General features: G+C 32.8%; 1 protein-coding gene across 1 annotated transcript; it reads right to left on the bottom strand.

Moving 5' to 3' along the window:
• Nucleotides 1–16,668: 16,668 nt before the first annotated feature.
• Nucleotides 16,669–18,674, bottom strand: LOC107953356 (H/ACA ribonucleoprotein complex subunit 2-like protein). The gene is made up of 4 exons (XM_016888645.2): nt 18,412–18,674; nt 18,138–18,207; nt 17,319–17,424; nt 16,669–16,992 (listed from the first exon to the last, which is right to left on the bottom strand). The coding sequence occupies exons 1-4, from the start codon at nt 18,545–18,547 to the stop codon at nt 16,831–16,833; spliced, it is 474 nt and encodes a 157-aa protein (XP_016744134.1). The 5' UTR covers nt 18,548–18,674; the 3' UTR covers nt 16,669–16,830.
• Between the last annotated feature and the right edge of the window lie 5,451 nt (nt 18,675–24,125).

The following is a 24,125-nucleotide window of genomic DNA, read 5'->3' as shown; positions in this document are numbered from 1 at the left end:
AAAACCTTGGTTAAAGGAAAATATTACAACTTGTTTTTAGACTCCCCTTGATGGCAACATTACTTTACATCTTTGAGTCGACGCATTCAAATCTTGTGTAATAGTTTTTCAAATGTTGAAGTTGGCAATGCCTTAGTAAAAAGATCTGGTAAATTATCACTAGAACGAATTTGTCGAACATTTTATCACCCCTTTTCTCAAGATCATGGGTGAATAATAATTTTGGTGAAATATGTTTCATTCTATCACCTTTGATGTAACCACCCTTCAATTGAGCTATACCTGATGCATTATCTTCATATAAGATAGTTGACATCTTTTCCTGTAAAGGCAAATTACATATCTTCTGGATATGTTAGATCAATAACCAATAACCTTAGCCAAACACACTCTCGACTTGCCTCATGCATTGCAATTATTTCTGCATGATTTGAAGAAGTAGCAGTTAATGTTTGCTTTGTCGAACGCCATGATATGGTAGTACCATCACATGTAAATAAATATCCTATTTGAGATCGACCTTTATGTGGATCTGATAAGTATCCAACATTAACATAGCTAAGGATTTTGAATCATTTGAATAAAATAACCTCATATCAATGGTCCCTCTGAAATATCTAAATACATGTTTAATTTCATTCCAATGTCTACATGTTGGAGAAGAACTAAATTTTGCTAACAAGTTTACAACGAAAGCTATATCAGGTCTTGTGTTGTTTGCAAGATACATCAATGCCCTTATGACACTTAGATATGGAACTTCAAGACCAAGAAACTCTTCATCATTCTCACAAGAACAAAATTGATCTTTATTCACATCTAACGATCGTACAACCATTGGAGTACTCAATAGGTGTGCTTTATCCATGTAAAATTTCTTTAATATCCTTTCCATATAAGTTGATTAATGAGCATGAATTTCATCTTTTAAATGCTCGATTTGTAATCCAAGATAAAACTTTGTTTTTCCAAAATCTTTCATCTCAAATTATTTCTTTAAACAATTTATTGTATTTTGAAGCTCTTTAAGAGTTCCAATAATGTTTAGACCATCAACATAAACAACAATTATCACAAAATCTGATCCAAACCTTTTTATAAAGACACATGAACAAATTGGATCATTTTTGTAACCTTCTTTTAACAAGTATTCATTAAGAAGATTGTACCACATGCTTCTAGATTGTTTTATTCCACATAAACTTTTCTTTAATCTGATCGAGTAATTTTCTCAAGAAACTTTATATCTTATCGGGATTTTAAATCCTTCAGGGATTTTCATATAAATTTCACTATCAAGTGTACCATATAAATAGGATGTAACAACATCCATTAGATGCATGTCAAGTTTTTCACGTACTGCCAAACTAATAAGATATCTAAACGTGATTGCATCCACCACAGAAGAATATGTCTCTTCATAATCAATGTCGGGCATTTGCGAAAATTCTTGTGCTATAAGACGAGATTTATATCTTATGACTTCATCAATTTCATTTTGTTTTCACACAAATACCTATTTATATCCTACCGGTTTTTACACCTTTAGGTGTTTAGACTATAGGTCAAAAAATTTCACGTTTAGAAAGTGAACTCAGTTCTGCTTGAATTGCATATTTCCATTTTGACCAATCTTTTCTATTTTTACATTCCTTAGTAGATTTAGGCTCAAGATCATCATTTTCTTTTATTATTTTAATAGCAATATTATAATTAAAATTGTTGTCGACAACTACTTTTTTTTCGGTTCCATCTTTTTCTCATATTGACATAACTTATCGAGACCTCTTTATTTTCATCATTTCTATTTTCACTTTTAGATACCTAAATCTCTTCTTGAGTTTTATAATTAGTTATGTCATGGGTCTCTTCAGGAACCCCTGTCTGCCTCCACTATATGACCATCTTGAATATTTGCTCACTTTTTTTTACGAGGATTTTTATCTTTGGAATTGACCTGTCTTTCACGCTTCGTGCATGGATTACTTTCTTTTGCATTAAAAGTTTTCCCTATTAGGACATCAATTCGTATTGGAGCATTTTCAACTGGTATGTGAGATTTAGTGAATCTGATAGTTGATTTGTAAAATGAATTATCTGTTGAACTTCTGGTTCACATTGCTTTGTACGAGGATCTTAGACATTGATAATTCATTTCAAGTGGCATACATGTTAAGTTTTAGGCACAAAGATTCATATATGTGTTTGACCATTTAGATAGATTTTGGAGACATATTGGCATGTTTATAAATGGTAAATTGAAGTGCCTATGGGCATCATGGTTGTTGGTGATGATGTTGCATGTTTTAGGCTTGATTTTGGTTAGTTTGAATGTCTATTTATGATTTGGTCATGTGCTAATTGATATTTTTAAATTGGTACCAAATTTGGGTGAGAAATATGGCTTGGAGAATAGCTTATTTTTGTCCACACGGGCAGAGATACAGGCGTGTGTCTCAGCCGTGTGTGACACACAACCAGGTGACACGGCCGTGTGTCCCTTGTAACTTCTATAGAAAGCAAGTTAGTAGCTTCACACGGCCTATCACACGAGCGTGTGCCTTGGCTGTGTGGCACAAGTCAGTATACACTCCAGTTTTCATGCGGCCTAACACACGGCCTGACACATAGGCGTGTGAGGCCATTTCGAAGTGTACACGGCTTGGCACACGGACGTGTGGTCTGGCCGTGTGACCCAAGTCAGTGAGTTACATGGGTACGAAAACGGACTGGGACACGGTCGTGTGTCCTTATTTCGAATGCCCACACGGCCTGAGACACGGGTGTGTCTCTTGGCCGTGTAAGACACACAACCTGGCCACACGGGCGTGTGTCCCCTGCACTTTGAAAAATTTTCTGTGTTTTTTAAAAACTTTCTTGAGTACTCGGTTTAGTCCTGAACTATTTTTAATGTCTACTTAGGGCATCGAGGGCTTGTATTAGAGACTATATGAATGAATTTGATTGTTTTCTAAAATGAATGTGTTATGCAAACAAAATGTATGATTGTTTGTTCTGTAAGTCCGCTAATGCTCCATATCCCTGTTCCGGCATTGAATACGGGTTAGGGGTGTTACACTTGACAAATTATATGATGAAAGTTGCAAAATAAAATAAAATGGAGGTACTAAAATGGGTACTAAGTTGAGAACCATGAAAATTGCTAAAATTTATATAAATAATGAATAAAAGAAAATGAAGCAAAATCTATAGAAATAAAACTAAAGCTAAATAATATAGTGAAAATAAATAAATTTAAATAAAATAGAAAGTGAAATAAGAACAAAAAATTTAAAAAATCTAAAGGAATTGAAAATTTTATTAAATTAAAAGGAATGTAAAGACAGATGAACTTAGGGAGCAATTATATTTGCTTGAAATTTCAAAAATTGAACAAAATCAATAATAGCGAGGTCCAAATGAGAAAATATCCCTTGCAGCGACCCCACTCTGCAACACTAAGGAGCACAATGGGCTGCTCGCCAATTTCCAAATTCCTGTTACCATCAAAACAACAAAATCAAACCGATTCTCAATCCTTTTTCATTTTTCATATTTTTTTCTTAAAATTTCACCTTTTTCATTTTTCATATTTTTTCTTAAAATTTCATTTTCTTTTCCTCTAGCCACTACATTATTCTTCACGAAATTATATAAAATAATGGAGGTACTAAAATGGGTACTAAGTTGAGAACCATGAAAATTGCTAAAATTTATATAAATAATGAATAAAAGAAAATGAAGCAAAATCTATAGAAATAAAACCAAAGCTAAATAATATAGTGAAAATAAATAAATTTAAATAAAATAGAAAGTGAAATAAGAATAAAAAATAAAAAAAATCTAAAGGAATTGAAAATTTTATTAAATTAAAATGAATGTAAAGACAGATGAACTTAGGGAGCAATTATATTTGCTTGAAATTTCAAAAATTGAACAAAATCAATAATAGCTAGGTCCAAATGAGAAAATATCCCTTGCAACGACCTCACTCTGCAACACTAAGGAGCACAGAGGGTTGCTCGCCAATTTCCCAATTCCTGTTACCATCAAAACAACAAAATCAAACCGATTCTCAATTCTTTTTCATTTTTCATATTTTTTTCTTAAAATTTCATTTTCTTTTCCTCTGGTCACTAAATTATTCTTCACGGCCTCCACTCGAAGAACCCCGTTACTATAAAAACAACATAATCAAATCAATTTCCATTTCTTTTTCATTTTTCATATTTTTCTTAAAATTTCATTTTCCTTTCCTCTGCACTGCCTCCATCATCGAAGAACATAAGGTGTTGGGGATTGACCCAAAGGTAGAGAATATCGAACACAAATTTTACGTGAAAAATTTCTCCAAAAAGAATAAAAATCACAGGCAAAGGAAGCCTTATTAATTTAGCAAACCAATGAAGAGTACAAGATAAGAGAAAATAAACCTAAAAGAGCAAAACCCAAAACTCAAATACAAAGTTTTCTCAAAAACTCTCCCCAATACTCTTCATCAAATCTCACATAAAAGATATTCTATTAACACTCTAAATAGGGTTACAAATACCCCTTAAGATTAAAGTCCTAATATGATTAAAATAGTCCTACATTAATTAGAGTTAAACTGGGAAAATATAACAGAGTTTAACTAGGAAAAAATGATTCAATTTATGTGGGAACACGCCGTCACATTATGATGTCATTTATCGGCTCATCGTGACGTTGTCTGTCGCTTCATCCCGACGTTCTTCGTCGTGATGTCGGGCCTATTTTGGCCCATTTTCGGTTGCTCGTCGATTGTCTTTCTAAATACCTGTAAAGAGTCTGATAAATGTAAGGCATACCTCCACAAATCTCCACCTTAACTAGTATTTAACACGCCTTCTTTGCCAATGTCTGTCATAGGCCTAACTTGATCTTTGCAGGATATTAACTGAGTCCAAGCAATGTTTGACCTTTGAAACTAGAAGACTTTTAGTTTTTTGGGCTGCCAAATCCAAGTTGACTCATATATGCTTCCCATAAATGTAATGCTTTGTATTTATAACTCTTGCACCCGGAAGAGAACATCTTTTATTCAAAACGATCATACATTTTTCGCTTATATGACCAAGTTGTCTATGCCTCAAACGATTCGGTTCTGAATTTTTAACAGATGAGAAAATTACTACTTTACCAGTCACTGTTGAACCATGTAGAACATACAGACTGTCATTCTTTCGATCTCTTATCAAAACAGGAGCTCTATAGGATACCTTAATATCGTTTGACTTGATGGCGATTATATAACCCTTCGAGTCTAAATTTCCTAAGGAGATGAGGCTCTTTTTCAAGACAGTATCTTAATGACTCTGTCGTACATCCTGATCTAAATGGTGTCAATATCAATTATCTTGCAAGGTGAATTATTCCTTATAAGCACAACTCCACATTCAATTGGATTATATGTGGAGAACAAGTCATTGTTTAGATACATATGGAAAGAGCACTCCGAATCCAGAATTCACTCGAGCGTAAGTTTAGAGCTTTCGGTCATAGACACCAACAACCAATCATCACCCTTATCCTCGGCCACACCAGCATCAACTACCTCAGCCTTCTGTTCCTCGTCGCTCTCAACAAAATTTCTGTTTTTATTTTTCAACTTATAACATTAAGCTTTTATGTGACCCAACTTATTGCAATAGTTACATGCCTTATCACGATTCCTCGACTTCAATTTTGATCTAGATTTGTTCTGACTTGAATCCTTAGATTGTTGCCTACCTCTAGCAACTGAAACTGAATCTTGACTACCAGACTTGCTACCCAAATCTAACTCATTATCGAGTTTTTCCTTGCTCAACAAGTTACATTCCACATCCTCAAATGAGAGTTTTTCTCTACCATAAATCAGGGTTTCTTTGAAAGTTTTATATAAATGAGACAAAAAGCATAACAATGGCATAGTCTGATCTTCATCATCAATGTTAACATTGACATTCTTCAAATCATTCAAGAGAGTAACAAATTGACTGATGCGACCTCTAAGGTTCTCACCTTCATCCATGCGATGTGGCATCGGCGTTGTTTCAACATCAATCGATTCGCCAAAGACTTCGTCATATAAAGGATTTATAATATTCTCCATAAGGTTGCTGCTGTTTTCTTTGTAAGCACCTCCTGTAACACATTGTTTGTAAGGCCCAATTGAATTGTTAAAAGAGTCTTCTCATCAAGCTCTTCCCATTCTAATTGGTCTAGATTTTTGGGCTTTTACCCGGTAACGACCTTTTTTAAGCCGTTCTAAACTAGATTTGTCATCATCTGAATTTGCCATAAACTGGAATTTACATTCCTATCAAACCTCTCGATATCAAATCTCGTAGTTGCCATCCTAAATGAGTCGATTGTGGAATCTAAACCAAGCTCTAACACCAGTTTGTCGGAGATCAACTCATATAAACAATGAAATATAAAAGGTAAAGAAGATCAAATACAAATTTTACATGGAAAACTCCTCCAAAAAGGATAAAAATCAAGGGCAAATGAAGCTTCACTAATTCAGCAAACCAACGAAGAGTACAAGATGGAGAAAATAAATCTAAAAAAACAAAACCTAAAACCTGAAATTCGAATACAAAGCTCTATCAAAAACTCTTCCCAAAACTTTTCATCAAATCTCACATAAGAGATATTCTATTAACTCTTTAAAATGACCATTTTATCAATAAATGCCCATTTCCAACTTTATTTATGAAAATGGGCCACTTTTTTCATTATTTACCGGAATGGGTTGAAAACTACAAAACGCGTCCACATAGGAGCATTTTAGGGGGAAATTTTAGCAAATCGCATTCCTGAGGAAACGATTTTGCCATGTCAGCACAAAACGCGCTTACGTAGATGCGCTTTGTTAACGTGGCAAAATCGCTCCCTCAGGGACGCGTTTTAGCCTGTGTTTTTTTTTCCAATAGTCATTTAAAATTTTGACCTTGGGGTCCAATGGTAAAAAAAACTATAAAACCCCCTTCCTATTTGTTTCACACAACATTTCTTCCAAATTTATCAAAAAAGCCCCTAAATTTCTCCCTAAATTTCTCAAAGCTCTCTTTAATTAGTTATTTCTTTTAATTTTTTTCTAAATTAGTATTAATTTTTTATAATTTCAAAAATATTTGATCGCGTTAGCAATGGCCGAGGAATTAATTCGTCTCGATCATAAACATATCTCCGTCGAACAAATGAAAATGGTAAGGGTTAATTTTAATTTTTGAATATTATTTAATATTTTTTCATTTATGTAATTTTAATTAGTTTTTATTTTATAATTTTTTATAACAGTCTGTCGCTCGAGTGTTACAATGTTATATTCGTAATATGTCTGGTCCTCCATTACCATTGATAGAAAATTACTTGAGGGAAGTGGGTTTTTGGCACGTGGCCAATATAGGACGGGGGTGCAAGTTGGACCCGAAACTCATCAGCGAGTTAATAGAGAGGTGGAGACTCGAGACGCACACATTTCATCTTTCATGCGGAGAGTGTACCATCACTTTGGAGGACGTGCAGTTACAATTGAGATTACCGGTGGATGGGTCCGTACTCACCGGGTCCGTTCAATCGGCTGATTGGGGAGCTATATGCTACGATCTTTTGGGTGCGATTATGGATAATATTTACGGAGGTCAGATCGAGATGGGCTAGTTACGAGACATTCCCGGAGCTGGGGAATGATTCGACTGAAGTAGAAAGAATACGATATGCTCGAGCATACATCCTTGAGATGATTAGAAGTTATCTGATGCCAAACTTGTCACGAAACCTTGTACATCTAAAGTGGCTGCTGAAACTCGTTGATTTTAGAGCAGCTGGCAAACTCAGTTGGGGGTCTACCGTGTTGGCAATATTGTACCGAGAGATGTGCGGGGCGAACAAATAAAGCTAAAATCAGAGGTTGCCCATCACTACTACAATCATAGATTCAGTTTTGCTTTTCATTTTTATGTCATCGAGTGAACCACCCATATATATTCACACTCATAACGAGGTAAAATTTATGTTATATTTTACAATTATTACATAGATTTAAAATATAATTTTATGCTAAAAATTTATTTAATTAGGTGGAACCATTTGGCGAGTTATGTTGGAATACCTACCGCTCTTGAAGATATACGGCTTCTATTAGACCAACAGTTGGAAGCACATGTAAGTATTAAATAATATATATACATAACATAGTCATTTTATATTTAGTATTTAGTATTATGTATATAACTAATATTTTTTTCACGTTCATATAGTTTCAATGGACACCATACGAGGATCCGGTAATTCGGCAGTAATTCCGGATGAATTTTTTCAAAATTGAAACATTTGGCATGTTAAGGTCCCATTGGTCAACTATGCTACTGTCGAGATGCACCAGACGGATAGAGTGTGCGGTAATTTGAATTCCAACAACTGATTCTCGTGACACCTGAGGTGCTCAATGATGAGTACAAAATTGACTTACAGCAATCGAATACGAATTGGCTGGTATTTTTCTCAAAATATATCAAAATTTGGAAAAATCGGTATGATCGTATACCTACTCGCGAATCTATCATCGTTCCAGAGTTAGTGTGCGCGTCGGATTACATGTCATAGTTTAGGATTCATGGTAAGCCATATTTGTTGTCAAAAGAGTAGAGGCGTCGGTAAATCCTTGTTGAAAGAGAACTAAGAACCCTTTAAATCTAAGGAGAATGGATGACAGCAGGGCCCATCAACAACGCCCATACAATCATCGGGCCTAACACCTCAAGCTATGACACCCACACCACAGCCCATTTAGATTATACCAGGTGCATATCCTAGCCCTTATATGTTTCCTTTTCCCAGTCCTATGCCAGATTGAAATGTATGGCCCAGTGCATCTCTTTTCCCGATGACTCCGATTCAACTGACGATATATAGGCTATTGTCACAGGAGGGATCGCATGAGGCACCGTCTGGGAGCTCATCTCATTACCAATATTTATCGCCTTATGGGATTCAAACACCTCCGCCGTGGATGATGCAAACACATCTGCATTCTTTATTCTATCAAAGGTAGGTCATCCTCCTAACACCCACAACCAGAACAACCACAACCCCCGCCGGAGCAACCGCAACCCCCGTCGAAAGCTGAATCAAGAAGAAATCCAGCGCGTAACCATCGACCACCCCCACGTGGCACTGATTCCGACTGGCACATACATTAAATTTTTTAAATATATTTGTACAAACTATTTTTATATTATTTTATTTAATAAAATAAAAGTTGTTTTTGAATATTTTAATAGTAAATTATTTTTATATTTTGTATTATTTAATAAAATAGAAGTTTTTTTGAATAAGGCAAAGAAATAATGCAACATAGTTTCATTTACGCAATTATTAACTATTTTGATTTGGACATGTTCGAATTATATGACCTGGGTTCCTACACAATCCGTACAACTTTTATTGGTTTGTTCTTTCCCGAATATCCATATTATTACGTATTCTACTCGAGTAAGGTCGACCTTTTGGTTTGCAACGTAATTCTCTATCCGGTAACAACTTAAATGGAGCAAACGATACAGACAGCCATTTACGTTCATTTGAGACTAGTGAGAATATGTGTCTCCATACATTGTACATGTATTCTATTTTGTACACTTCGTCGACATAGCTCATAGGATCCAGACGAAGATTCTGACAAACTGCAATTACATGAGCGTATGGATAACGAAGTGCGTCAAACGTCCCACGGTCGCAAGTTCTATTTGTCAGGTGTACACGATATTGCCTGCCGGTAATACCTTGGTTAGGTCTGTCAAACTCCGTCACACAAAACCATAGATTATCTCAATTGTGACACACTGTGTACATGGTGTTGGCCCGTGCATTCGCATTGTTAATTTTTTACAATACCTTCCGGCACCATACATGGCCACCCTACATTTGGCCTTTATAACTAGCTGCTCACTTTGGAAATAGTGCCGCCAAATGAAAATATGTCTCTCACACAACCGAGGTTATCGGCAAATGACGCGTTCTTTTTAGAACAAAATTTATGCATTTAGCCAGGTTTGAGGGTATATGACCATATCGTAGGCTGTCATCGTATGCTTGTGTCCATGGATCGAAAGGTATGGTATAGAGGTAGCCTGGGTTGTTAACTGGCCACAAAATCGTCAACATATCATGAAAACGGTTCTTATTGATTTCGTACCCTGCTAATATAAGTTGATAGCGAAAATTACATACCACTCTTCCATTTAGAATAAATTAAATATTACAAACGAAATTATATTAATAGAGATTAAATACCCATGTTGGTCACTTGCCGTCGTTCAGTGGTAGACTAATATTTCCCGTAGTAGTTGGACGTAATGTGCATTAAAAAATACCGATGGTATGTGGGATTCCATAGGCTTCCCTGTCACTCAATTGCGGCTAGTATTCCAGTGCTCCGATCCGATATAACGCAGATATCAGGTTGGGGGCAAACATGCCTCCTTAACCTAGAAAAAAAGAAATCTCAATTATCACCTGACTCCTCCGGTGTTATTGCAAACACAATTGGAAGGATTTTTCCACTATCATCCTGTGCCACAGCTAGCAATAGCCAATGGGTATATCTACCGTATATAAATGTACCGTTAATTTGTACCAATGACTTCTAGTACACAAATGTGTCCCTATATTGTTTAAAGCTCCAGAACAAACGCTTGAACACTTGGCATCCATGGAACAATTGGTCGTTGTAGTATGCATGGCCCGTTTCAAGGTCTGTTATGCAACCTGGGACGTACCTCTCTAGCACCTAACACTACTATCACACATCATTATATGAAGTATCTTACCCACTATGCATATTTTTCAACGTCTTCTGCTTAGCTATCCAAGCCTTGCGGCAATAGGGTGTGTACTTCAATTGGCTACAATTATTGGCAATTAAGACCGATATAGAAGTCCTAGGATCCTCCTTTACCATCGGTAGTATTAACCTAGCTATCATATCTGAATTCATCTTGGGATGATTTTGTGAAACACCTGTCAATAAAGTATATTAAGTAATGCAACGTTAAGTAATGCAACATTAAGTAATAACAATATTATTCAAAAACCCTAAACACCCAGTGATACTGTACCATTAACACAGGTATGTGGACCTTTGTACTTTTTTATCTTCCACAAGTCTGTTGTTTTTCTAACTGAAGCGATGATTTTCCATGAACATGTACCGTCTTGCACTGCACACTTGGCATCAAACTTCTCGGATTTAGATTTAACCACGTGGTAGTTAACCCCGTTCATAATGCTATGCTGTTATAATGCACCAAGAAAACTATCCTTACTGGAAAAATCCTTACTAACTTCCAATTCACCCGAATCTAATGACGAACTTGTATGGTTACGCCTTCTGTATGCTAGATCTAGAAACTCCAATGCATCATCTGCTGATAGATCGACATTATGCATGTGAGTTGAAGGCGAGTACGCCCTGAATCGCGGATCTTCTTCTTCTTCATCTAAACCCTCTTCATCGTCTTTAGGTTCAGTTGGAACAGGCTCTGATTCAGAAAATAATGCAACTTCTGCACCATCGGGGTCGAGCTCTCAATATAGATCCACACTAGACTTATCATCCAACCCACCATCATCTGCAACATACAAGGTCCCATCGTCGGTGGACGTCGTAGGGAGTACATCATCCCTTTTTGTAGACATTTTGTAACGTCCCCAATCAGATGTAGATTGCCAACCACTAGAAGTTGATGTCATTCCTCAGTATGTATTTCCAGCATCGAACATCGACCTATTGAGGTGCATGTCCATCCACTAACTGAGTGTCGTGCACGAGTTGTGTATTCTATACTGCCACCAAACACGAGCGTTTCTATGTTCTGCTTCCCACTAATGGAGTGTCGGGTAGGGGTCATGTATTCATATTGAACATCAGTAGATGTTGAAGTCGCAAATGCTTCATTTGGTGATGAAAATTGTACATATATCTCAAGATAGGGTGATCCATTAGCGAGATGAATCTGCACCATCGCTTCCAAGCTACGACCACCTTTGATATCAAATGAGTCATATGTCACGAGATCAACCGAAGTACAAAATCGATACTTAATAAACGAAACTCTCATTGGAGTCGTTCTGAAGATTTTGCGCCTAAGTCTTTTACGAAGTTTTGTCAAATTTATGTTCTAGTTAAAAACCAGTCGCGTTGTGTTCTCTGATAAAAAAACAATGTCGTTCTCGGTGTCACGGACCTCACCATTATAATAAATAACAGTACTAATATGTTCACTCATCTTCAATTTATATTCTACTTAGCCTCTTTAATTTTTCTTGCCGTAACTTATGCAACATAAGAATGAAATTTGGCTCATTTATAGCCTAAGGCCAAACAGGAACTATTGTAGAAAAAGATAGTCCACGTGGGAGTTTTTTCAGTAATTTTGCTGACAGTGCATCCTGCTTGAAGCGTTTTTGACACTATTTTTTCAGAACCGTCTTCTTAAAATTATTTTTTCAGGAACTACTGTAGAAAAAGAGCGTCCACGTGGGAGCCTTTTTCAGTAATTTTGCTGACAGTGCATCTTGCTTTAAGCGTTTTTGACACTATTTTTTCAGAACCGTCTTCTCAAAATTATTTTTCAAGAACTACTGTAGAAAAAGAGCGTCCACGTGGGAGTTTTTTTCAGTAAATTTACTGACAGTGCATCCTACTTGAAGCATTTTTGAAATTATTTTTCAGAACAGTTTTCTCAAAATTATTTTTTCAGGAACTACTGTAGAAAAATAGCGTCCACGTGGAGTTTTTTTCAGTAATTTTTATAATAGTGTATCCTGCTTGAAGCGTTTTTAACATTATCTTTTCAGAGTCGTCTTCTCAAAATTAATTATTCTGAAACTACTGTAAAAAAAACAAAATCTTTCTTATCAATATAATTTTTTCTAAACCCTTAACCTAAACACAAAATTATTTTTAAAAAAAACTAACCCTAATTTAATTAATTTTCTTAAAAACTCTAAACCTTAATTTAATTAATTTATTTAAAACACCTAAAACCTAGTTTAATTAATTTTTTTAAAAACTCTAAACTCTGGTTTATTTTTAAAAAATTTTAAACCCTAAATAAATAAAATCCTAAATTATTTTAACAAAACACTAACACTACAACCCTAAAATCCTAAACCCATAAACCTTAGGCACTAAACATGCAAATAGCTGTAACCTTAAAAAAACACGGGCTAAAACGCGTCCTTGAGTGAGCGAATTTGCCACGTCAGCAAAGCATATCCACGTCAGCGCATTTTGTGCTGACATGGCAAAATCGCTCCCTTAGGGACACGATTTGCTGAAATTTTCCCCTAAAACGCTTCTACGTGAATGCGTTTTGTAGTTTTCGGCCCATTCCGATAAACAATGAAAAAAATAGCTCATTTTTGTAAATAAAGTTAGAAATGAGCCTTTATTGGTAAAATGGTCCTTTAAAGTAAGGTTACAAAGGCCCTTTAAATAAGCTAATATTAAAGTCCTAATATGACTAAAATATTCCTAGATTTATGTGGGAAAACGTCGCCATGGCATCATCTCGACATTCCTTGTCATGACGTTGGGCCTGTTTTGGCCCTTTTTCAGTTGCTCGTCCATTGTCTTTCTAAGTGCCTGCAACAAGGTTCTTCAATTTTCGACGATAAAGCATCGAAAGCGGTGGTTGGAAATTAGGAAATTTATTTACTTTTATGCAATTACCAAGATTTTGTTGAAGATTATTTTCAAATTCATAGTTTAATATTTATTTAGGAAATTTAATAGTTTTATTGAAGATTATTTTCATTTAATAAAATATGCTTAATAGATTTTTTAATGTGAAACTTAATCATTTTAATGAAATAATATTTTAATCAAGATATTTTTTATTTAATAACTTATAATTAATAAGATAGCTTGTATAAAATACCTATAAATTTACTTAAAATTTTAAAGATATATACTGTTATAGAAAATTAATTTAATAATGAATACACTTCGTATTTATGAATGTTGTTATAAGTTATAAAATGTTAAGATAAAACGTAAAAAATCTACTAAAGAGTTCATTATATTTATATTTTCTATTATTGTCTTTTATGAGTCTCGAACTAAAAATACTTTTTAAGGAAATAAATTTCAAAAAATTTAAACCCAAGCTTTTTGGGTTTAATGCTTCTCCTTAACCACCCCACCACTCAACTACCATTACTATTTTGTGTTTATAAAATCTATTTCCACCGAAGAGAAGAAAAGAAGGTTAAACGAAAATGATTTAAGTGCAATGTTTTATACGAAAACGGCTCATTTTCTATAGTGTATGTTGGTGCCGACCATCTCACCGTCGACATCACCTTCCATCATCCCATAATGATTGTCCGATGATTGTTTGGTTTATAAAAAATATTTTTTTTGTGTTGGAATTGTGTTTACTAATACCGGTATGTATTTTTTTAAACACACTTTAAAAAATGCTAATATTCTGAGATTTTTAAAAAAAATATGTTTTAATAGATGTCCACGACACCAATTCAAATATTAAAAAAATTGATTTTTTAGGTATTTCGGAATTGCCGTTAATTAATGCGTAAATTAAATTCCATTAATTAATGCAATTAAAGCTGCACATGGGCATAAAATTGCCATTGGAAAGGCGGAATGAGTTTTATTGCAATTAAATTCCATTAATTACTGCAATTTTAGCTGTATATAAGAATAAAATTGCAGTTGAAAAGACAAAATGGGTTTTAATTGCAGCAATGAATGAGATTTAATTACAATAAAAATTTCATTCCAAACACTTTAATTTCTTAAACCTTTAATTTTCATATACAAATTTTTTGAGAGAATAAAAATATTTTTATATTAAGTAAAGTACATTGAAAATCAAATTTATCAACTCAATTTCTTTATCTTTTCGAGAATAATTATTTTAGTATCTTTTTTGTTTCTGATATATCCTTTTCGTTTGACCCTATTGGCCTCTTATTCATTTTATAATTAATTAATTAATTTTATTACTGTTATCATTAATTGTTATATTTCCCAAGTCTATATTTTTCTTACTCATGCGATCCCTTGTCTTCTTCTCTTCCTCTTTTGATCTCATTTTTCCTTAGCTTTTTTGAATCAAGCCACAATGTTGAATAAATTGATGTCAGAAAATACTATGTGGTGATAGCAGCAAATAGAGGAAAAATACGCTGATAATGGAGGAGGTGCGATTAGCGGCAACAAATATGGCAACGCCACAATCTTCTATTAATGATAAAGTGTTTGGCTTTTTTAAAACTCAAAAATCAAAAACCACACCAGTGCTAACAAAAAAAAAATCAAAAGCCACACCGCTGCTGACAATGGGAACGCCGACATCAAAAAAAGCAAAAAAATTAATTTTTTAAAAAATTTAAACCGGTGTTGGAAACATAAACACCGACACCACAAAAATAGAAAATCCTTTTTAAAAAAAATTAAATCCGTGCCGGCAACATAAATGCTGACACCTATTCAAATATTATTTTCTTTTCTTCTTAAATCTCAAAATACTAGTATTTTTAAAATGTATTTGAAAAATACATACCAATGCTTACAAACACCGTGCCGACACAAAAAATATTCATTTTTTTATAGACCGAACAATTATTGAACAATCATTATGCGATGATGGAAGGTGATACCGACTGTGAGATGACCGGCACCAAAATGCACAATAGAAACATATCATTTTCATACAAGATTTTGCACCTAGATCATTTTAGTGAATAATCAATTTATTTAAGTAAGTTTTGAAAAAAAACCTAAATATGTTGTTACCCTATGTTTGGTGAGAAGCATAAAAAGTTCCACTAATGGACATACCTAAACATATTTTTTTGGTAAGAATCAACAGAATATGGTGACTCGTAAAATTCAGGAAAGTTTTGACTGGATTAAACCATAAAAAAGTTCAAAACTTGAAGGAAATGAAAATCCCCACATCCCATTCTCTATTCTTAATATAGTTATTTGAAAATAATTCCACCGATCTGAAAAAAAATTCTGAAATTTTGAAAAGTGATTGAAAAAAAAAAAGAATAAAATTTGAAGCAAAGCCATAATATGAAGGTGATGACTGATGATGATGTTAAAGGTGAACGATGGTGACGAAGAATATAAAATTGTTTTTATATACTTGTTATAAGTTTTAAATGTTTTAGGAGTAGTGTCAGCTTCTCATAGGCTGAAAATGCCACATATGCAAAAAAGTAGCAGTATTAATTCTTAGGTTAATACACCATTTGGTACCTATATTTGATTTCAATGTTCAAATTAGTACACAAACTAATAAATATTTGACACTATGCTCTTGAAAACATAACATTCACACTTAACTGGGAAACAAACCCTCAAATACCAGACTAAAAAAAAACTTACCTATAAATTGGGACAAAAAAACTTAGGTAACAAATTGAACATTCAAGCCAAATATAGGTACCAAATAGCATATTACCCCTTATTTTTTTTTTTTTTTGGTTTTAACAGAATACATGTTAAGGTACCAATTTGGACAAAAAAAATTCTTTTAAGTACCAACACTAGAGAAGTGTTCAAGTTCAGGGGATAGATTATGACTTAACTATTAAAAAGCCAATGACTTCACTGAATAAACACTTAAAAGAAGCGGGTTAAAAGAAGTAAAACAAAAGGTTTTGAACAGATAGTCAAATGCCGGGGACAAAGCACCATTACCTGAGCTGCAGGAAAATAAGATTGTCAACAACAATGCTTATATGACAAGCACAACAATTTTTTTTTTTCTGAGTTAATTAGAAAAGGGATGATGTAAGCTCAGATACATCCGATACTATCTGGCTATAATCGGCTTTCATCTTTTCTTGTTCCTCGATGGCGAGTTCACCTTTGGTGGGCTTGGTTAGCACCAAAACACAGCATGTTGGTCTCTTAGTAGCTCCTGCTGTTGCAAGATCCTGAAAATGGCAAATGAAAACTAATCAAGCAGGGTTCATCCCTTGCATAAGCTACTGACTTAAGCTCGAAACCCGCCATTGACCCTTTAGTTGTGCTTTGCTTATGTTTAGGGTCAAATTGCAGGATCTAAGACCCAATCAGCCAAATATGTGAACTATTGAGGGCCTTTACAAATATTTCACATACATAAATGGACAGAGGCTCTTTAGAGACTGTAAATGAACTTAGATTCTAACGTTTTCGATAGGCAAGTAGATCGAACACTTTTAGCATGCAATGCCACTAAATTAGACGAAAACGAGAGAGGTCCAAGATCCAGACTTACTTCTTTTGAAGAAACATAGACATATGGAATTTCAGCCTCTTCACATAGGATCGGAACATGAGTTATGACATCAATAGGAGATATGTTTCCAGCTATAACACATAATCTGCATTCAGCAAAAAGATTGAAGAAACATGACCCTCAATACAGCTATATCATATGTGAAGATTAAGGGGGGAAGGAGTATAATTATATGAATATTAATGGTACTGATTTACGGTTTAGGGTTTAAATGCAAAAAGAAAAAAAAATCTAAAATTTGTAGTTATAACTTACAAGTATATCAACAGTTACAATCAAAACCAACCATTACAAGCACTAAATTGAATAGCTAGTTCAGTCAACTAACTCAACTCAAATTCAGCACAATAAATCAGGATCAAACCCACGCATGTTGAAGATTTGAAACTGGTACCTCAAAATTCTCTAAACTTACATTTTTGAACAGATAAATAATTATCACCCCATTTACTAACTGATGTTCATAGAAAGAAAAGTGTAATTGATTCTTTTTTTTTTTGCTTAAATCCAGTGAAAGTAAACAATTATTTAACATGATCGTGCATTGAACTGCACTGACAAAATGACCAATATTTCTCAGTCCATGAAACTATGTTCCTCATTCTAAATTGGCACCTAAACTTCAAATAATTCTAATTATTTCTCAAACTATCAATATTATATCGATCAAGTCCTTTAGATACTAAAATAGTTGATTTAACTGTTTAAAGACACTGAAAATCTTACGTGACATAAATTGAAAATTTTTACAGGCATTCAAGTAGAATCTAAACTGAAAGTTAAAAAAAAAAAGTTTACCCTTTATGACCACGCCTAATACTTTTAACCAATTCCTTTACTCCTCTCTTCAAGCATTTGTGCTCAGATGCTACAACAATGAAACAGCAACATGTTCTCAGAAAAAAGATTGAAAAATTCAAACACAAACAATCAATATTTTCACAAATTCCACTATTAGAACTTTGGGTAAAACATAAAAGTCAAATATTTTTTCTCCGATGGGAAATTCCTGATAAACAAAGAAACAAAAACCCAAAAGAGATGCTCATGAAAACGATTGATTTTGGGAAACCTTTTCGGACGAGCTTAAGGGTTTTCTTGGAGAGCTTTTTGCCAGCAAGGGGCTTTGCGATGGGAGCTATAGCTAACATCTTCTTCCTCTCCTTCTCCTTCTGCTGCGTCTTCTCTACTTCGCTATCGCTTCCCATTTCTATTTTCGTTCTCCCTAACGATGAAAATAATTGGGAGGAAATAAATGTCTATAATGTGAAAGCATATGGCGGAAATTAGGGTTTCTCTATGTTTAGGGTTTAAGCTTTGTATGTTTCCCTTAATGGGCTTTTTCCGACATTTTTGTCCCAATTTACATAAACTATTTAATTAGGCTTTTGATAACGTATGAGCCCATATCTTAATAAAAATAGGCTTTTGTTTCTATTTTCTTTACATTTGGGCTTTGATAAGCTCATGTCTTATTAGAATAAGCTTAGGTAAAAGTATTATTGGAATCAAGAATTTCATAATTGGATCGGTGGTTGAACAAATTAGGTAATTGATTTAAGGTTAGGGTTCAGTGTTACGTTCCTTAGGCTGTCAATAAGAGTTGATTCCGATCTCATTGTCTCTTTCTCTCCCCAAAAGTTCTAAATTTGTTTTCTAATTTTAATTTATGATGAAAATATGGAGGATTAAATTGATAGAATTTGTGATGTTAGCTCTAGGTATGGGGTCTTATCAAGCCGCTTTATTTCATTTGATTACTCATGCTTATTCGAAAGCATTGTTGTTTTTAACATCCGGATCGATTATTCATTCCATGGAAACTATTGTTGGATATTCTCCAGATAAAAGTCAGAATATGGTTTTTATGGGTGGTTTAAGAAAGCATGTGCCCATTACCCAAATTGCTTTTTAGTAAGTACACTTTCTCTTTGTGGAATTCCACCCCTTGCTTGTTTTTGGTCCAAAGATAAAATTCTTAGTGACAGTTGGTTGTATTCACCGATTTTTGCAATAATAGCTTGGTCCACCGCCGGATTAACAATATTTTATATGTTTCTGATCTATTTACTTACTTTTGAAGGACATTTAAACGTTCATTTTCAAAAATATAGTGGCAAAAAAAGAAGCTCTTTCTATTCAATAAAACTATGAGGTAAAGAAGAGCAAAAAATAATTAACAGAAATTTTCGTTTATTTCATTTATTAACATTAACAATGAATAACAACGAGCAGCCGTATACAGTTGGTGAAAAAATAGAAATTCAAATGATTTTGAGGGTTCGTATCAATTTTTTAAAAATGTAACTTTTTCAGTGAGTATAGCTTGTTTTGGAATATTTACAGCATTCCTTTTATATAAACCTTTTTATTCATATTTACAAAATTTAAACTTACTAAATTCATTTGTGAAAAGGGGTCCTAAAAGAATCTTATTGGATAAAATGATATATTTGATAAATGATTGGTCATATAATCGTGGTTACATAGATATATTTTATTCAATATCCTTAACAAAACGTATAAGAGGATTGACAGAACTAACTCATTTTTTTGATAGGAGAGTAATTGATGGAATTACAAACAGAGTAGGCATTACAAGTTTTTTTGTGGGAAAAAGTGTAAAATATCTAGGGTGAAGTCGTATCTTGTTTTATCTACTATTGTATTTATTTTATTTATTAAATTTTTTTAGTAATTTAGTACTTTATTTTATTTTAATTTTATGCAATTTATATATTAATATTATATTTATAGGTTTTCATTATTTATTTATTTATTTATTTTTTAGAATATTAAAAATATTATTATTATTATTATTATTATTATTATATAATTCGAATATTAATTCCTTTCAACCAAATGTATGAATACTATTACAATATTCATTTCATCCAACCAAACCATTCTTATGCCTATTCAATTCCATTACAACCATATTCCATTCACACATAATGACTTTTCCATTACAATCCTATTCCCTTCCAATGGACCAAGGGTATCTGAAAATCTCTCCAATGTTTTCACAACCATATCGATAGTTAAATCGGTCAGGTCATTGACTCACCAGTTTAATCGGTTCAATCGGTTCGATTAAAGTTTTATAAAATAAAAAATAAAAAATCAATTCAACTATCAATTCAATCAAATTTTTAGCTTGTTCAACCGATTTATATCAGTTCATGATTCAACTGATCCAATACCATTCTTTGGACCTATATTTCAGCTGATTTCCGGTGAAATTGGTCCAAACAATCTGTCTTATTCAATAATTGAGTCTCCACATTTTTCGCTCTTTCACACAATTTTTCATTAAATAATTAGGCAAGTACAATATATAATTTGATGGAAGGAAAAATTACAATATAATTCCGTAATATATGTAGATATAGATATGGATATAAATATAAAATTAGCTGGTGCATAATAATTGTAAATGCGTAATTTCAATATGCATATGCATGTAATAGATATTTTAGTGTAAAGTTAAGTTTTGAAACCAAATATGTAAATGAAAAAAAAGAAATAACTATATATGTTATGAAGAAAATGAGAAGAAAATAAGCTTTTGAGATAATCATGAAGCACATAACAAAATTATAAATCACAAATTGAAATTGGGTGTGCTTTCGACACTTTCTCCTAACTTATTTAGTTTCAAATGCATTACCAAAATAGTAAACAACAATGAACACACCTAAATTTAATGAAAAGATGCAACTTGATAAAGTGAGATACTAATTTCGCTTCCAGAGAGAACTTTAATATAAACTTTCCTAAACTGAAATCTAATAGTTTCCTAATGATTTAGGACTTGAAGCTTTACCAACTCAACCTGGAATCCTCCAAAAACACAAAACCGAACTCCTTTCTCTCAAGGGTGTGAATAGAGAAAAAGAGTTAAAATGTTTAAATCATGTAGAAATCTGATTTCTAGTAATTTAAAAATATTTGATCAGTCTGAAAAATTTGATCATCAATCTAATTCTAAAACTTTGCATCATACCGTCACCATAATTATAGATAATTAAAAGTCCTAGTGGCTCCAACCAGCAACATTAGCTTAATACATTCAAGCAAATTAAAACAAATACAAAAAAGGTTCTTAAAATTCAAGAGTTTCCCATTTGCAAGATGAGCATCTGGCTGCTAAGTCTTCTTAGAGTTAACGTGTCCGTTAAATTCCGTGGCTCCCTTCGAGTTTTCCTCGAAGTAAAGAGACAAAATCTGAGGTAAAATTGAGCATAGACACACCAAGCACAATACCTCCACTGTTTGAAGATTCGATCAATTGCTTGGAAGATGACACTTTAAAGACTTCTCCTAATAAGAAAGATACCCCCCTCAACACACTCTTAACGAGAATAAATGGCTTAGTGACATAATGTAAATGACCATATAATAATTTTGAAGAATTAAAAAAATAGATTGAAGGATAAATTTTTGGGAGATTCAAATTAGTGGTATTTATAGGTCAGGTCAAGTTTGTTTGAGTTTATGTGTGATATTAATACACTTCGTGTCTGTCCAAGCTAGCTCGGCTCGAAATATGAGTCTCAAAATTTATCCAAGTTCGTTCATATTTTTAAATGGTCAACTTAAGTCTGTTTTAAGTCCACCATATTATTTTTATGATTTAAAAATATATATTGAGCACATTTAAAAAATATATATTCATACCATATTTAATTTAGTATTTAAAAATTATATATATTTTTTATTTATTAAAATTCTATATAATTAGGCCATATAACATATATATTTTTAATATTAACATTATTGAATTGTATATTGTAATAGATTTAACTTTTATGTATTATAATTACATAATATATAATATATATTGTAAACTTAAAAAAATGTTTGGGGCAGATCAGACTCAAGCTTGAACATATAAGCTCAAGTCCTACTCATATTTTATACTAATTTAATATTTTTATCCAAATTCATTTATTAGACCTAATATTTTTAGCTAAACCTTCAAAATTTAAGCAACATGTAATTTGACTCTTAAAATCAACGGTCTAATGAATTAAATTGAGTACGAAACCTTTAAAGAAAATATATGATTTTGACATTAAATAACTTTTAAATATATTATTTAAAACATAATTTTTCCTTTTCATTTTTAGGAGAGTTAAAGGGCAATTTTACTATATATTAATTTTTAATTTCTTTATTTATTTATAAGAGAACTGAATTGAAAAATTTTCTTTTTGGAGGTTGAAGTGTAATTTTACTATATATATTATTTTATAATTTTTCTATTTATAAGAGAATTGAATTGATTTTTTTTAGTTTTGAGGGATCAAGTACCCTATTTGCTCACTTCAGATTAGCCTCTGCAAAAAAAAAAAAAAAAACTCTACGACTAATTTAAATTTTAAAAAATTTAATTAAAAACTCACACATCCATCTTAAAATCTATTTTTTCCCTAAACATGAACACTTTTTATAGTGGAGTAAGTTTGGAATTTTTTTTGGTTTATTATATTATTTGGTATTCGAGTTTGATTCTTTTAATGTATCACTTGTATTATTATTTTTATCTAACATAGTACTTGTATTTATCAAAAGTTATACATTTTGGTACCTAAAGATAACAATGTTCACTTTTAATGTTTAATTCAAATTTTACCCAAATATTTATTATTAGGTTTGAGTTCTCATTATTTTGTTAATAGAATAAATTTAGTGTTAACTTGAATTTATTTAATTTGTTAAATATAGTTTGATGACTGTAATTTTTTTTCGGGTTTTAAGGTTTGAGTTGATGAAAGTTAATTGTTAATATTATTAGTTAATCATAAATTTTCATCAAATCAATTATAAAATCCGAATTAAACATTAAAAAGTTAGTAATTACCCCAAATTAATATATAAATATTATTAAACACAAATACTACATTGGAGCACGAATAGTGTATTAAATTTTTTTGCGATCATTAATTTGAGGCCAGGCATTTATTCCCATCATTGCTACAAGATAAACCCATTAAAACCATAATTAGTTTTCTGGTAAAGGTAGCAAATAGCATTGCCAAAGCTATGTTACAATCCCATATGTTACGAAAATGGAGGGTAAAAAAAGGAAATTTCTGAATAAGATTCTGAGACTCAATGGATCAAAGTAGTTAATATATTGCTATTCGATATGGATCATGACATTAATTTTTTTAGGTCAAAGTCGATGTGCGATGGCACGAAAATTGCCAATCCAAATCCGGTTTGTGGAAGGTCATCAGGGATGGCATTGCACCACCAATCAAATCAGTTGTATGTCTGTGATGCATGTTTCGGATTCGGAGTTTTGGGTCCTAGAGGAGGATTGGTAACTTAACTTTCCATTGCCGCAGATGGTGAACCTTACCGTTTCTGCAACGGTGTCGATGTCCATCAACATACTGGAAATGTCTACTTCACTGATGCCAGTTCCGTTTTCGATATAACATAACCTTATTTGCTTCTTTCCGATTCTTCATTCTACTTAAAATATTTTTATCTCTAACACTATTTTTTTTTTATAATGGATACATTGAGATATAACCGTTGTAGTTTGAATTGGACTGAATCGATTGGATCTGGAACTGGTTGATGGATCGGTTCGAAGTGTGTCTTTGAACTGATTAAATTGGAACTAGTATGAGCCAATTGAACGATTAAAAAATCGGTTGAACCAGATATTTTAAAATTTTTCAATTGAACCAATTGGACTAATGAACCAGTGCCCTAACTAGATTGATCACAGATTTGGTTTAAAAACCAGTGGATGTAACACCACCTCCA

This window comes from Gossypium hirsutum, chromosome D07, assembly GCF_007990345.1.
Source record: "Gossypium hirsutum isolate 1008001.06 chromosome D07, Gossypium_hirsutum_v2.1, whole genome shotgun sequence".
Taxonomy (NCBI): domain Eukaryota; kingdom Viridiplantae; phylum Streptophyta; class Magnoliopsida; order Malvales; family Malvaceae; genus Gossypium; species Gossypium hirsutum.
Note: the sequence above shows the minus strand (reverse complement) of the source record. Positions and strands in the feature narration are given on the sequence as shown.

Excerpts from the sequence above, each read along its gene's own strand:
- LOC107953356 (XM_016888645.2), bottom strand. The coding sequence starts at position 18,547 with ATGGGAAGCGATAGCGAAGTAGAGAAGACGCAGCAGAAGGAGAAGGAG. Across the intron at positions 17,425-18,137 it reads ATTAGGCGTGGTCATAAAGG|ATTATGTGTTATAGCTGGAA; the intron begins GTAAACTTTTTT and ends TGCTGAATGCAG. Across the intron at positions 16,993-17,318 it reads TCTATGTTTCTTCAAAAGAA|GATCTTGCAACAGCAGGAGC; the intron begins GTAAGTCTGGAT and ends TGCCATTTTCAG.